Raw genomic sequence first — 16,557 nt, forward strand, 5'->3', positions numbered from 1 at the left:
ACGATGCGGAGCATCGTCCACGAGCCGCGAAGCGGCGAACCGATTTTTTTTTTGGGTGTTTATTTGAACCCCGTAAGTGATGTTTTCCTGGCATCTATTAACACAATGGAGACCATAAAAAGCAGTGCATGATAACGTCTTTTTAAATCAAGTAACAGTTAAATACACAGTTATATCCAGAGTTATCATGTGTTTGGTTAAGTTACCAGATGAGTTGAATATCTTCTCACAATATTTGCACTTGAAAGGGTTTCTCTCCAGCGTGCGTTCTTTTTTCTTTTTTTTTTTCTTTTTTTTTTCTTATATTTTGTTTTGTTCGTTTTTTGGGCTGCCCAAGGGGGGGGGGGTTAAACCCCCTAACCCCCCCCCCCCCCGTAGATCCGCGCCTGATTAATCTTGTGGTTTCCAAACCACAAGATAACCACAAAATACTTGTAAGATTTTCTTTTTTTTACCGTCTGAATTGGCTTTCACCGTGTGAATGCGGCTAATAACAATTAACACAATTACAATAATGATGAGGATTATTATTATCATCATCATAATTATTATTATTATTAATATTATAATTGTTATCATTATTATTAATACTATTATTATCATCATTATGACTCATTAAGTAAGCAAATATCATTCCCAAAACCTGGGGGGGGGGGATGATTGTACATGCCATCCCCCCCCCACCTTGTGAGGTGGGGGATGCATCCCCCTCATCCCCCCCCCCCCCCCCCCCCCCGTTGTCTACGCCCCTGCGGAGGGGACAAACATCTAGGAATTCAATTTTATTTTGCTGTGGCCCCATGCATCGGCGCTGCATTTGTTTGCACAGCAGTGTTTTCTTTGCATTTGTCAATTGCACTCTGACGTGCGCACATCATGAAATGAAATATTTTCGTGTCACTTCTTACAGGTCATGGGACTTGCGATCTAACATCATTCGAGAATAAATATAGGCTGGAAAACTCGAATGTTACAGGATTGAGCTGGATGATTCACGTGTAAAGTGGGTTAAAGAGACGGAAGAAGTTGCTTTACACAATTTTGCTGTTATAAAGGGATATCTCTAATTATTTGACCTTTATTATTGACCGTAAGTATGCGACTCGTTGACATGTTGACGTGAGTGGCCAGTGGGGCTTCAGTAGTGTCATGCCGTGTGAAGTTGTCGGGGTGCGGCCCCAGCGAAGTGAATTGGATTGCCGGTGGAGCGAGCGCGAGCCTGTGCTCGTGACTTAGAGGCTGTTCACACCGGCAGAGATAGCGCGGTCTAGCGCGCGCTCTATCGCGCGCTAGGCCGCGCTATCTCTCGTGGACCACCCCCAAGAGGTGCTCCAGTACTGGCACGCCGTTTTGGCTCGCCGTGGCTCGCTGTTGGGCGGACCGAAACGACGTTGTACCTTCCACACCGCAGAGATAGCGCGCGCTAGACCGCGCTATCTCTGCCGGTGTGAACAGCCTCTGTGATTATAAGTGAAGTGACAGGTCGAAGATCCATTTTGCCTTATTTTGAGGTTGAATTATTTGAATAAAATTTGTTTGCAATGAAATTTCCAGGTGGCGAACATTTACTCGTCATTTTATGCTTGTTAGTAAAAGAGTCTAGAAATATAAATTAGACTCTAGATCTAGAGCACTCTAGACTCTAGAATTTTATTTAATTTTTTCACTTCTTCACTTAGATCTAACTTAGATCTATTTCACTTCTTTTTTTAGATCTAAAATTCATTTTGTTCTGTTACTCCAACTTTTCATATGAGATCTACCTGTTTGTGTTGCACTTTATCATGCATCACTTGGTCGTCGTGATACTGAAGTTTGATGAAGAGAAGAAGAAGAAGTTGAAGAAGAAGAAGAAGTTGAAGGAGAAGAAGAAGAAGAAGAAGAAGAAGAAGAAGAAGAAGAAGAAGAAGAAGAAGAAGAAGAAGAAGAAGAAGAAGAAGAAGGAGGAGGAGGAGGAGGAGGAGGAGGAGGAGGAGGAGGAGGAGGAGAAGAAGAAGAAGAAGAAGAAGAAGAAGAAGAAGAAGAAGAAGAAGAAGAAGAGAAGAAGAAGAGATACAAAAGTACATTTGAACTATGACTATGAGGAGAGGGAATAGGAGAATAAAGATCTACATTGTAATAAAAGTTAAGCATGTTAAAGAGAATGAGTGGATGAGGAATGAAACGGGAAGTTTTCAAAAGAAATAGGAACATGGAAGTGGAGATGAAAATGTTGAAGATAAAAAATATGAGTTCTGGATGAAAACCAAGCGGAACAAAATTAGAAGGAAATTTATATTCAGCATTTTATCACAGGTGTAGACTTCCATTTACAAACATGTACTCAATTACACTATTAAGGTTTAATTAATGTTAAAAGCGCTAAGAGACATTTGTATTATGCACTATATAAAAATTTAATATTATTATTATTATGTTACTTTTATCTTGTAAAGTGAAGAATGAGAAGAAAATATAATCAACACTATACATATATATTGCAGGAAGCAGAATTTATTAACTTTAACCTTTTGAAAATCAATTTCCCATGTCTTTATTATTGTAATTCGTTTTCTTGTATTCTTTATTATTGTTATCTCCTTACATGTATGTTCCTGGAAATGAAATCAAATGAAAATGGTCATTCATAATTTCATATCGTGGAAGGAATTGCTTCAATGATTTTATTGCTGTTTTTTTTATACTGTACGTTTCAGGTTTAAAGGGATCAGTAACTTTGTCTCAGATTCTGAATAAAAATTCTGGATTTAGCTCATGCTGTAATGATAATTATAAACCTTTAGGTCAGTCAGGAACCCCATGACTTGTACAAGCCGATCTGATTATCAAGATAATCAGTCTGTCTGATTATCAAGATATTTATGATTGGAATTATAAATTTTGAAAACCGTTTGCCAAACAGTTTTCATAACACTACATGTACAGTCCACTGGGGAAACGAGTATGGTAAAACCGGTCCGTCACTTAAAGATTTTTACTTTTTAGAGGCACTTCCTGATCATTTTCAAGCGCAATTTTTTTAGGGCTTCAATATTACATCATATCACAGACGCTGATAACACGTAGGGCCATGTATCTCAGATTTAACATTGTTTAACGATCCCTTTAAAACGATTTTCAATGTTAGGTGTTTTGCTGTGACTGTCATAATGACATGGATAGAGAGGAAGTGACAGAAAGAGAGAGGAAATCTCATTGCTCTAACTGTACTCTTGGTCTCAATCATACTGTAAGCAAGCTAGTCTCTTACCAGACCTAATTATGTTCTACAGACGAAAGCAAGTTGGCAATGCTTCAAAAGCGTGGCATTGGACTGAATACACATGTACTTGCAGGCCAACTGGCCAACTCATAACTTTTAATATACATGTAACTGCAGTGTGCTTTAAAAGAAGTAATCATACATGTACAAGCTCAATAGTAATTTACAAGATCTAATTCTAAATCTACCGGAAAGTAGCTTAGCAATTTTGTGAAAAATGTGCATTGTGTATCGAATCTATCGATGCCACCTAACTTACATTTCTAAAGTTAGAGTACGGTAGTTTTAATCTCAACCATGCAAGCTAGCTAGTCTTTTACCAGACCAATTTACGGTAGAACTTCAGGCCAGGCAGATGCACTGTAGATTAGCAAAGTTTGAAAGTTTTGCATTGCAACTGCAATATTTCGTGTGTATACAGCTAGAATTTATTTCTTCAACTTAACAAAACTTAATTGGGCATTATACAGATAAATGGTTACAGAGTATGAAGAAATAAAGATAACATCAAAACCCTGCGTATAGGTCACGCACAGAAGTGACAGAACCCAGTTCTGGCTTGGGTTCTGTGCGAGCCCTATTCTATGCAAGTGCGTACATGTGTTAACTGGACTCAACAAGACTTCTTACAGTTCACTAGAATGTATTTACAGTACATGTAAGTGCAAAATCTTGTAGTATTTGAAGCTCATATTTTGAATACAGTATAGTAAGCTTAATACAGTATAGCCTCATGGGACCCCTTACTGTACATCAGATTCAAGAGCAAATCTTGTTTTCAGTTCTGGATACTCTTTAACCTTTACCAGAATTCAACCTTTTCTTTTAACATCTCTTCAAAGCGAATTGTTCAACTTTCGATGTTCTTATTGCAGATGAGCGGTGAGTTTTGGTTGATCTCGGCGCCGGGCGAGAAGACGTGTCAGTAGACATGATCAATGAGTACCGCTTAGCTATTGTTTGCTATATAGGGGCGCAAGTAGCTGCAAGTAGTGCAGTCCCGCTTTAACACTCCTTCAAAGCTAATTTATCAACTTTCAATGTTCTTATTTCAGATGAGCGGTGAGTTTTGGTTGATCTCGGCGCCGGGCGAGAAGACGTGTCAGCAGACATGGGAGAGACTGAATGGCGCCACCGTGAGGTTCGATCTGTCGCTGAACTTCAAGTTCCCGATCCCTGACCTGAAAGTCGGAACGTTGGACACGTTGGTTGGACTCTCAGATGAATTGGGGAAACTGGATTCCTATGTAGATAAGTAAGCACAGTGTCATCTACTTGTACATGTACTGTACATGTATGTGGTCTTCAAAACTTCAAGGACATTGCACATTAGTACTAGTGACTAGGAGTTACATGTAAATGGAAGCAGTGGTGTGTCCTCTAGAGGGAATAAGAAGTTATTATAAACATCTAGCGAGAATTAAGTTAAAATGGTTTATTTCCTGAATGCAAAAACACTGGAGATAGGCATCAATGCAATTTAGCTCTGGATAAGAAGCAACACCAAATTATACTAAGCAAAACAAACACACAAGAATACATAACAATTGCGAAGAGAAACTTGATTTTTATTCAGAAAGTGATATGAAAAACAATGTTTCAGTACTGAATATATCTGAAATCTCTTCATCCATTTCTTCCTTTAAATTTCTTTGTGTTTCTATTCCTTTATCTTCATTTGTCACTCTTGTGTCATTTCTCTGTTTCTATTTCTCACTCTCTCCCTCCCCTCACTCTTTCTTTCTGTTTCTCCCTTTCTCTCTCCCCTTCCACTCTTCTCCCTCTCTTTCTCTCTCTCTCTCCCCCTCTCCCCCCCCCCCCCTCCCCCTCTCACAGTATCACCCACAAGCTTGCTCACTATCTTGGAGAAGTTCTGGAAGATCAGAAGGACAGACTGGCAGAGAATCTCATGGCTAACAGAAGTAAGTCATCATCATCATTGTGGTGCTTTAACCCCTTGACTACTGAGTTCTCACATTCACATAGGCTTAATACAGGAGCCGCCCGGTTCCAGTAGGCAAGGGGTTAAAATGTACTCTTTTATAATAGCAAGGATATATCAATGGAGAGAGAGTTGAAGTGAGAGGGAGAGAGAGATATAGAAAGAGAGTAAGATAGAGAGAGTGAGAGAGGAAGAGAGAGTGAGAGTGAGAGGGGAAGAGAGAGTGAGAAGAAGAGAGAGCGAGAGAGAGAGGGGGAGAGAAAGAGGGAGAGAGGAAGAGAGAGAGAGAGAGAGAGAGAGAGGAAGAGGAAGAGATAGAGAGAGAGAGAGAGAGAGAGAGAGAGGGGGGGGGGGGCAGAGATGCCAGTCTTCAGGCTTTTGCCTGATTTCAGGCCCTGACAACTTCCTATTTCAGGCTTTTTATTGTACACCACATATGGGGATTAAACGTGTTCTGGCTTCTTTTCAGGCCCAGTGAGTAAAACTGACTGGCATCCCTGGGGGGGGGGGGGGGGGGGGGGGTGAGGGTGAGAGGGTTCTTTAAAATATACTCTCTTGTAGCAATTATATGGAGATGTGAGTTGGCGTCGTACCATCAGTGGTTAATATATATCATGTTTTTCTCTTTTCCTCAAGCGAGGTTTTTATTTCCATAATTTCAATACATAATTACATAGATTACTCAATGATTGAATGGAAATTAATGTTGGCTAAAAATTAAAGCATATTTTTAACAGTTCTTCCAGCTTAGTATCATTTTCTTTGCAAACACATTCATACCTTAAATAATCTTAGCAACGACTTGAATTGAAAAAACAAAGCATGCAGGTAATTTTGGGTAAATAACAGAACCAGTGACAATCTTTTTAACGTAACAGTTATAAATTGCATATTGTGCATAATTTAAAATAATATTCAGGAGAGTGTATTCCTTTTTTCCTATGTCCTTACCTTCAACTGATATCTTTTGGTTTATTTATAGTTCTACTTGGAATAGGTGCAATATCAAATGACATATTCAGGATATATGATGTAAATGGGTACCTGGCAGGAATTAATTCCTTGAAATGCTGGAGCGCTATAATGTCAGCTAGGCTAAAGCCGGGTAATAATAAATGCGCCTCGGAATAGAATTTCTAGATAGACGGCGCTATAGAAATGCCTATTATTATTATGATTACTATGTATAATTATACACATGTATTAGTGTTCAGATAAAGGTGAGTTCTGGTAAAAATAAGAAATTTAATTCTCACAGAATCAAACGAAACTTACACTGAATGTTCAAGATTACAAATAAATGTCATGTGCCAAACAATTTTGGAAGAAAATGTATATTGGCTGAGTAATGAGCATAGAAAGATAAGAAAATCAGGTAGTACTAGCCCCCGACACCATTTGTGTAGTCCCATATACATCTTTCTGTGTACAAAGCTTGTTACTTTACCAAGACTGGGCCAAATTTATTATGATTTTGATGACTCCAGAACCTTGCAGTGCACATCAATACTTACATGCTACATGATCAACTTGTTCTGATCCATTCCACACCTTTTCTTTCACAATGCAATCACATGACCAGAACTCAACTTTATCTTTAATTCTGTGTTTATTTGATTTCATTTTCTAGTGGACTTGAGCACGTATGTAACCAGATTCCAGTGGGATGTTGCTAAATATCCTATCAAACTGCCTCTAAAGAGCATCGCTGAGATCATTAGCAAGGTATGTGTAACATTCATTCATTCTTTCATACGTTTCATTTTCCAATTCATTTATTTGTTAAATTAATTTAAATGTATCAACAAATTTGAAGTAAAATAATACTTTATCATTCAATTTTATTTTGCTTCTCTCTTGTTGTGATATCATCTTTCTCTGTACAGCAAGTATCACAGATCGACAGAAAATTACTTATAAAGTTTCTCAGTGAATCTCGCTATTTTTTCTCTATCATGCCTTGAACAGCAATCCTAATCCTAACCCTAACCCTAACCCTAACCAAACTTACGACCCAATTGCAACCGTAACCATAGCCCTTTTCTCTGTGACAAACAAAGTTTGGAACAAGTGTTGCCAGAGGAACTGTCGGGTTATTTCTATTTGCACATTGGTTTGTTTGTTTGTTTTACCTGACTGCTAACAGAGCATGTGTATGCTTGTAAGTAAACAACCAGAGGACTGATGGCTTTAAGTCCTCTCTGAGGGACTTTGTAATGAGGATCAATGCCTTTCCAAAGGGCACTAGCGTTTTGATTTGGTTTGACCTCCGGGTTAGGAGACCATCTACTCACCCCTAAAATATAGAAAACGTTTATAAAAAGAAACGTTTTCATCAAATCTTATTTTATTTTTCTTGTTGTCACAAGACCTTTCTTGTTGTCACATGACCTTTCTTGTTGTCACATGATCTTTCTTGTTGTCACATGACCTTTCTTGTTGTCACAATACCTTTCTTGTTGTCACGTGACCTTTCTTGTTGTCACATGATCTTTCTATGTACAGCAAGTATCACAGATGGACGGAGACCTCAAGACCAAATCTCACTCGTACAACAGTATCAAGGGAAACCTGCAAACACTGGAAAGGAAAGCCACGTAAGTTTACAGGCTCAGCTGGTGTAGCTTGTTCACCCAAAAATTATTGGTTTGAGTCAAGTCCAAGGAGAAGACCGAAGCCTGCACTTTGTATTAACGTGCCTCCCTTATCCCATAATGTTATGAACCAGAGCAAAATAACAGTGATTTCCTATTGAACTCTATTTATTCAGATGGTCATTTCTCAGCCAATATTTAGCATATTCAATTGGTTTTCAACATTTGGACATTATTTTTGATGCTCCTCCGGAAAATGAAGTTCAAATTGAGAAATTCTTCAAAAAAATTATGATGTCACAGCTTCGGTATTTATATAATACTGGATGGCTGTGAGTGTGATACAAGAATATGTTGCTCGAGCCATGACACTATTGGACGAGCAAAGTAATATTATTATTATCTATATTAGGCTGACTAGCGAAATAACAAATTTGACTCACCTCGGTACATATGGCATTGTTTTCATGTGATAATGTGATGTGATATCGATAATAATATTGATAGTTGAAGTTCCTGGATGACTGAGCAATACAAAAACAATATTGGTCAGACATCCGGGTACTGCGCTACAGATATTGAATACACTGATTTATTATTCTACTAGTAAGCCTTATATAGATAGTAATCTATTGTATTCAAGCTTAAAGGCCCACTGCACTACTTGTAGCTACTTGCGCCCTCTCTATATTAAACAATGCCTAATTGGTGACCATTGGTCCCCAATGATCCTCTTTTTCTTATGTTAACTGAGAGCTGAGTTGATGAGATAACCACCTGTCCATTGACCTTGCGGGGCAGTCTAATCTCTTTTGTAAACTAGTACTGATAAGCTTTAAGGGAATAAATCAGTAGCCAATGGGATAACAGAATGCCATTCCCTTTCTTTGCACAGAGGGAGCTTATTATCACGCAATCTTGGAGACATCGTCAAGAAGGAGGACTTTATCAACGAGTCGGAGTATCTCACCACGCTGCTCGTCGTCGTCCAAAAGTAGGTTTAATTTAAATCCATCTTTCTTATCCTTATCTTATACTGACACGCTGCGAAAGAAAGAAAGAGGGGGAGAATGAAAGAGAGAAAAGGGAGAGAGAGAGAGGGGAGAAAGGAAGAGGGAGAGAAAGAAAGAGAGGAGAGAAAGAAAGAGAGAGAGAGAGAGAGAGAAGGAGGACTTCATCAACGAGTCGTAGTATCTCACCACGCTACTCGTCGTGGTCTAAAAGTAGGTTGAAATCCATCTTTCATATCCTTTCCTTGTGCATTTGTACTTGTTTTTACTTCGGTCACACCGAGAAGGAGAGAGAGAGAGAGAGAGAGAGGGGGGGGGGAGAAAGAAAGAGACAGAGAGAAAGAGAGAAAGAGAGAGGGGGAGAAAGAGAGGGGGAGAAAAAAAGAGAGAGAGAGAGGGGAGTAAGAGAGAGAGAGAGAGAGAGAGAGAGAGAGAGAGAGAGACAAAAAAAGGAAAGGGGGAGAAAGAGAGAGAAATGAAATATGAGAGGAAGGAACCTGTACATAAAAAGCACCTGCCTATAAAGACCACTTCTCTTACAAGTCTCCTTTGGATGGTCATTATAGGCAGGTTTCACTGTATAAGTCTTTATCTAATTGTCTTGCCTTGCTTCTCTTTGGCAGGAATCTGTACTCTGATTGGGGTTTCAAATATGAGAAGCTCTCTGACATGGTTGTGCCCAGGTCTACAAGGTGAGTAAAACATGCATCCTTGCTTTTGATGGGATAATCATAATAATAATGATAATAAACACTTAAAAAGCGCACTTATGTAATAACTTACTCAATGTGCTGTACAAAACAAAATACACAAATCTCTCTCCAGAATTTTAACAACATAATATCATTTGTAACTCTGAGTAAATAAAACCGTTTTAACATGTTTCTGAAAGGTTTCTAGGCATTGAATGTTTCGAATGTCACTTGGCAGCTCGTTCCAGAGGACTGGTGCAACATGCATGACCCCCATAATGGGATTGGAACTCATCAAGTATAATAATAACAGTAATAGTCACATTTGTGTAGTGCATAGCTGCCACCAATTCCTATTTTGAAGGATTAATTCCCATTTGGGGTTTTAAATGTATGCTACACAATGTGCTATAGTGCTTCAAATGGATAATCGGCTCCACTTTTATTCATTGCAGGATGATCTATGAAGACAATGATCACGGCTTATACAGCGTCACGTTATTCAAGAAGGTCGTGGATGAGTACAAGCTACACGCCAGGGAAAACAAGTAAGGATGAACCCATTTACTACTGAATTTTGTCTTTCCCATAGGCTTTATACATGGCCCAGCTGATTCTAGTATGCAGTGGGTTAAGTGCGATGGGACAGGGTGAAAAGGGGGGGGGGGGGCAGTCAAATTGTTTTGTCATTATTCAAGAAAGTCGTGGATGAGTACAAACTACACGCCAGGGAAAACAGAAGTTAAAACAAAAAAATAGGTGCAAGAAAGTTGCTATTAAATTCTTAATAATTTGTGGATTTGTGTCTAGAAATTGGTAAAAGATGTTTGTTGTACCCGGTAATTTATAGTTCTTATTCTAGGTCCTTGATTATGAAAGAGTGTGAATTAACTAAATATAACCTTTGACCTTTGAACTTTGACCTCCCACACAGGTTCATGGTGAGAGAGTTCACATACAATGAGGAGGAGTTGAACGCCGGAAAGAGCGAGCTGAACAAGCTTGCAGCTGACAAGAAAAGGCAATATGTAAGAAAGCTTCCATACTACTCATTCTGTCATGCCTTATGCAATGTATTGAATAACTCTTGAGTGATATGAGTCTGTCCAGAAAGTTGGGGCACTTTGTTGACATACCAGAAGTGAGAAACTATGTCTCCTATCAACTGTAACAATTATAGCTCAAATTGAGTTTTGCATGAAAACCTTGGCCAACTATCTTCAGAAGTACTCAAGCTATATGGTGAATCGATATTATAGACCTAAGGTATATGTAATGTTATATGAATATGGTGTCCATGTAAAGCTGGTAAAAAGATAAATGAGTATCAAGTAAAAATTTTGAACTGAGAAAAGCAACTGAAACTGGAACGATTCTGGCATTCAGTACTATAATTATATTCATTGCATAAAAATCTTCAACTGATAATTTCATCTTCCATGTGTGATAGAAGACCAACGTTACATGGACATCGTCATATTTTTTGCCCCAACTTTATGGAGTGACCCATATGTTTTAGATTTAACCACTCTTTCAAGAGTGTAAAAAACCCCACATAGATATTGATCTCTGTTAATGTCACCAAGTACAATCTAGAGCTCCCAAACCTCAAAGTTTTGGTGATAGGTCAGGACCTGATGGGTGGGGTTGGCTTGATCTGTATTCGCAGCTGAATATATTTTGTATAAAAGCTGCGCTATATAAATTTATTATAATTATTTCATCAACTGTTCTATATTTAGGAAAATTAACTTATTTATTTCATTTTTTGCATGAGCTTAGAAACTTCTGTTATTGCGTTTTACATGTGTCTTCATTCATTATTTCATTCTTGTGTTGCAGGGCCCACTCGTGCGATGGCTAAAGATCAACTTCAGTGAAGCATTCCAGGCGTGGGTACATGTCAAGGCACTGAGGGTGTTCGTAGAATCAGTCTTAAGGTAGGTTCAATTACAAACATCAGGAGGGCGTTTCACAAAACTTGTCATCAGTGACAAATGACAGTTTTATTATAAGCTACTGAAATCCTTGCTTGTGATTGGCTATCAACATATTTGTCACTGATATTTGTCATTGAAAAAAGGCTTTGTGAAACGCCCTCCAGGGGGTGTTTCACAAAGACTAAGATCGACTTTAAGCTGGACTTAACTATAGCAGGCCATTCACGCCACTAGCTGCTCTCACCATTGGTCTCTCAATTATGAGCTTTAGATAATATATTTTTCTACAATAATGAACTATCAAAAAATTTCTATTCTGTATGTTTGTGAACATGATTTGTACGTCCCTTGAGAAACCATGGTTAGAGGAACTATGGCATGAACGGCCTGCCATAGTTAAGTTCAGCTCAAAGTTGATCTTAGTCTTTGTGAAACACTCCCCAGGCTCAGATTACTATTATACCTCAGTCACATTGTCAAACAGACTTCAAACCGATTGATTCTTGGCCAATCCAGGGGGTGTTTCACAACGATCCTAAGTTAATTGAACTTATCTCTAAGTTGGACTTAAAAATTATTGAGAGCCATTTCTAGCTTTAAAATAAAATAAATTAAAAAGCAAAAACACAGCTTTTTTGGACTTTTTATAAATTCCACATCAAGGACATGAAATCTCCTTGATAAAAGAAAATATGAACGATTTGAATCAACATTTCATGCCTTTTAAAATAACTTTTACAAAATATTTTTCATAGATGCTAACGGCTTTCCATAATTGTTAAGTCCAACTTAGAGATGAGTTCAACTTAGGATCTTTGTGAAACACCCCCAGGTAATGTAACTTGGTTGTTCAGTCTGTGGTTGGTGTGGTTTGGGATTGTTTGTGTGACTGGGATGTCAATAGAAGTGGTTTATGTTAAAGCATTGAGGGAGTACGTAGAATGATCAAACCAATTTAGGTGACTTTTATCAGATTAGATCAAATTCATCTCTTTGTTTCCTCTTCTAGGTATGGTCTGCCAGTTAACTTTCAACCCATGATACTGCAGCCATACAAGAAAACACAGAAGAAACTCAAAGAAGTTCTAAACACCCTCTACGGCCATCTAGATGGAAGCAATATAAATACTAAGGATGCTAAAGGTGTACCGGTAAGTAAAAAGTTATTCCTCGATCCAATGTGTTTTCTACATTGTACAGTCAAACCTGCTTCAGTGACCACTTGTCTACAAAGACCACACTTTTTGTTTCCCTTGAAAATGGTTTCTCATTGAAACATGTACTAAAGGAACCTGTCTACAAAGACCACTTTTTGTGTTTCCCTTGGGTGGTCGCTATAGACAGGTTTGACTGTACCTCTGTTCTGTAATGTCTTGTTTTCTTGGAATTAAGTTATTTTATTGAAGGAATGGCTTAAATACATTACATGTTTATGTTTACTTAATTTTTTCTTACTTCTTATGATGATAATGTTCACAACATTTAAAGGGATAGTTGAGTTTTGGTGTAGAGGGCGCTACACAAAATAATTGTTTTAATGAAATAATGAAAAACTGAGTGGCAAATAAGAATAAGAGCAATAACCATGTACTTTGAAGGCATTTGCGGTCTTAAAAAAAGAGCTCAAATGTCCCTTTAAAGATAAAGTTGAGTTCTGGTCATGCGATTGCATTGTGAAAGAAACGTTGTGGAAACGATCAGAAAAGGTTGATCATCTAGCATATAAGTATTGGTGTGTACTGCAAGGTTCTGGAATCATCAAAATGATAAGAAACTTGGCCCAGTCTTGGTGAAGTTAAATTCACTGTACACAGAAAGATGTATATGGGACTACTCGAACAAGTGCTGTAAAAATTTGTCCAGATTTTTATGATGTTACATGCGATATTTAGAATATCCAGGCATTTGAAGAGCCATGCTTTTCAAGGAGCATGTTTTATCTGATGTTCTTCCACACTTGCATAATAGCAATGATAACGCTCACAAATTGTTTTTCACCCTTTTCCCAGAACTCAGCTTTCTCTTTAACTTCAAAATTTATCTCAAAATTATCTCATTTTTATTTCCTGCAGGCTTTTGACATGCCAGGTCTAATGTCAAACACAGAGTACTTCCCCTATGTCTTCTATCCTATCCAAATCAACTTCTGCGACTGAGCAAGACCTCTTCGTCGTCATCGTGGACATTTTAACTTCAGCTAAATAAAAACACAGTACATCTCATTAATCAAGTCTGTAAATCTACATCATTGCATAAAGAACCAAAAAGGAATTGAAAGGTTTATAATAGCATTGCTTGTTATGTCAAATTCTGTTTCATTGCCTAGCAAATTTGAATACACCCTATTTACGTTGCTGATGTCACAGACCAATGAACAAGCATGGACTTAAGAAAAGAAGATATTTTGTTGCGACACCTGGAACTATTTGCTTGGTTTTCTTGATAGTATTGACTCATTTATCAGTGAATATACTGAAACCAACTTTGTGACCATCTGTATAGAAAGACCACTTTTTTGTCTTCTTGATGAAGGCTTCTCATTGAGAATTAAAGTCGGAAAACTCCATGAAAAGTTCAGTCCTGTAATATATGTGGTGGTCTAATTTTTGATGTTGGCAGTTCTGCCAATAACAGATTCACTTGTACAAAATAACCAATATATTAATTATAATGAGACAATGCTGTTTGTTTAAACTGTGAAAAATATGTATTGTACAAATTGGGGCAATAATAGTACATGTTCTTTATATTTCCATATATAGTTGAACATCTGTCAGTTTCGTGTATAGATAGATATTAGATATCTGTATTATAAAAATAAAATATCATTTTGTTGAATTCTAAAAGGACATTGAAGTCTGTAAGATAGGATCAGTACTTGAAGAATATGATAATCAGATTTTGAGAGGAATAGTTTGAATCTCAAAAGGCTTTTTTTTTCTTTCCTGTTTATGTCGTTCATGTGTGTCTTGCAAATCCTTTGTCAATAGGGGTATAAGCTAGATTATTTAAATGATCACTTTTCTTAACATTGATGAGAATTTATTTAAATATCAGTGATGAATACAGGGACAGAATAAGTAGGACCCCACCCCCCAAAAAAAATCTTTAAAGATATGTATTGTTACAATTTTGTTTTAGTTTTTTATGTGCTAGAGGTGCTTCATGAACAAAATCTCTGATGATTTTCTGTTTCCATTTATATTCATTCATAATGTACATGCAATGTCTCTTTCTCCTAGTACAGTATGTTTAGCTTTTCAAAATGTTTGCATTTTGCAATAAGTGCTGTAACTCTATTATTGTATTAATGGGTGCAGACAAAGGGTCTGTATTCCACTAATTCAGGGTCTCACGTCAGCCTCTGGTTTAAATTTGAGTAGAACATGACCCAAAATCTTTTGAAATTTGGAATCATTACCATTATAAAAAAACTGACGAGGCCAGCATGATACTGGTCAGGTATTCAAGAGAGCGAGAAAGGCTAAGCTGATAGCAATCAGTGGCAGATTAAGCATTTTTTAAATTAAAGAATGTGCACGCATACTCTTTGCTCAACTTTCTATGGCACCCATGACACACAAAGGGTTAAAGTCATACTGTACTAGAAGTACTAGATTGCAAGTCCTCTCTAGCGCCATCTCAGGTCAGCTGTTGCAGTATGGTCCTGTTACTCCCCGCTTCCCTAGCTGCGCTGTTTGTTCTCACATCGAGTCCTTCGTCTGCAAGTGGAAATTAAGTATTGGGTTACGCACTGTTGGCAATTTGACCATGAGATGGCGCTGTGCAATAAAAGGTAACCTAGGGCAGAAAAATTCACCAGTTCTGTATTGCTTTAAGATTACATATACATATATGCACGTTATAATTTATAGCTATTGCATACCGGTACACATATTTTAGGGTGTATAGGTATTTTGGCCTCCTCTGTATCTGTGTATACTATCCAATAGGAACTGCCTGTATTGATCCTGATGTTATGCAATTTTATGTGTAGAATATTACATTCCAGTGTCTCAAAAATAAGAAGTTCAGTTTAAATTTGATTGTGACTTGACAAAGCAATTGAATATTGAGAATAAGTCGGGAAAAGGGAAATGGAGGAAGAGGTGGAGGGGAGAAAGGATTGAAGGTTTGATATGCATTAATCAAGGGAAAAAGGATTCATTATGCATAATTGGGAATTGTGTATTTATCACTTATACTGATAGTACATTCTCCATATGAAGAAGTAACCTGGGCTCCATTTCACAAAACTTGTCATCGGTGACAAATGACAGTTTTTGTTATAAGCTACTGAAATCCTTGCTTCTGATTGGTTATCAGCAGATTTGTCACTGAATTTTGTCATTTGTCATTTAAAAAAGGCTTTGTGAAACAGATCCCTGGATTTATCTTAGTAATATGATATATGCTTTGTCGACAATTGCTAAGGGCTCGATTTTGTCAAAGATATAGGTTTACGGTTAGGGTTGCAATTGGGGTTTAGGTTAGGTTTACCATTAGGGTTAGAATTAGGTCTAGTGTTAGGTCAGGGTTGGATTTGGGAATTCATTTAGCGGAGCAACTGTCGCCAGAATCTGTCTAACAGAACCCTTCCTTTTTAAATTTCTGTAATTTTTTTCATGAATAAATGATGAAAAAGTGGACAAACACGATAGCAAGTACTTTCGAAAAATTCAAGCTAAGGCAAGTTCAGTAGCCTTGTGCGTCACCTATTGGAATGTGTGAACATAACGATGACGTATTACATAATCCCAACATGATTTCTAGGGGTAGTAGTATACAATGTGGCATTGAAATTACCCTTGAGTTTATTTTTTCGAGAATGGTTGTGTTGGCGTAGGAAAATTCAGAGATAGAGATAGACGTTCATAAGGTAGATATTTTGATCCCTCCTTGTTGATCATGTTCGTATGGTTGGGTAATTAAAGTCAACTTATTTGTATTACTATTCCTCAAAGAGTTCTATATATATGAAATATGATTATAATGTTATGGTATTGTTATTAAAATATATATGGTTATAAAAGTGAATATGCGTCCTGTTCCTTGGTGTATTGTATTTTATAAAATGGGTTCAAGAAGGTGGCCATTGAGATGCGTCGAAATGGATC

General features: G+C 37.5%; 1 protein-coding gene across 1 annotated transcript; it reads left to right on the plus strand.

Moving 5' to 3' along the window:
- The first annotated feature begins 884 nt into the window (after window positions 1–884).
- On the plus strand, window positions 885–16,198 carry LOC115927486 (V-type proton ATPase subunit C-like). Its single transcript, XM_030993486.1, has 12 exons — window positions 885–1,090; window positions 4,318–4,517; window positions 5,099–5,184; window positions 6,835–6,929; window positions 7,710–7,801; window positions 8,694–8,792; window positions 9,432–9,500; window positions 9,956–10,048; window positions 10,435–10,528; window positions 11,343–11,440; window positions 12,450–12,591; window positions 13,513–16,198. Exons 2-12 carry the CDS (start codon window positions 4,318–4,320, stop codon window positions 13,594–13,596), a joined length of 1,152 nt encoding a protein of 383 aa, XP_030849346.1. The 5' UTR covers window positions 885–1,090; the 3' UTR covers window positions 13,597–16,198.
- The last annotated feature ends 359 nt before the right edge of the window (window positions 16,199–16,557 follow it).

This window comes from Strongylocentrotus purpuratus, unplaced genomic scaffold, assembly GCF_000002235.5.
Source record: "Strongylocentrotus purpuratus isolate Spur 01 unplaced genomic scaffold, Spur_5.0 spur5_scaffold_20, whole genome shotgun sequence".
Lineage (NCBI taxonomy): Eukaryota > Metazoa > Echinodermata > Echinoidea > Camarodonta > Strongylocentrotidae > Strongylocentrotus > Strongylocentrotus purpuratus.

Excerpts from the sequence above, each read along its gene's own strand:
- LOC115927486 (XM_030993486.1), top strand. The coding sequence starts at position 4,318 with ATGAGCGGTGAGTTTTGGTTGATCTCGGCGCCGGGCGAGAAGACGTGT. Across the intron at positions 8,793-9,431 it reads CTGCTCGTCGTCGTCCAAAA|GAATCTGTACTCTGATTGGG; the intron begins GTAGGTTTAATT and ends TCTCTTTGGCAG. Across the intron at positions 12,592-13,512 it reads AGGATGCTAAAGGTGTACCG|GCTTTTGACATGCCAGGTCT; the intron begins GTAAGTAAAAAG and ends TATTTCCTGCAG.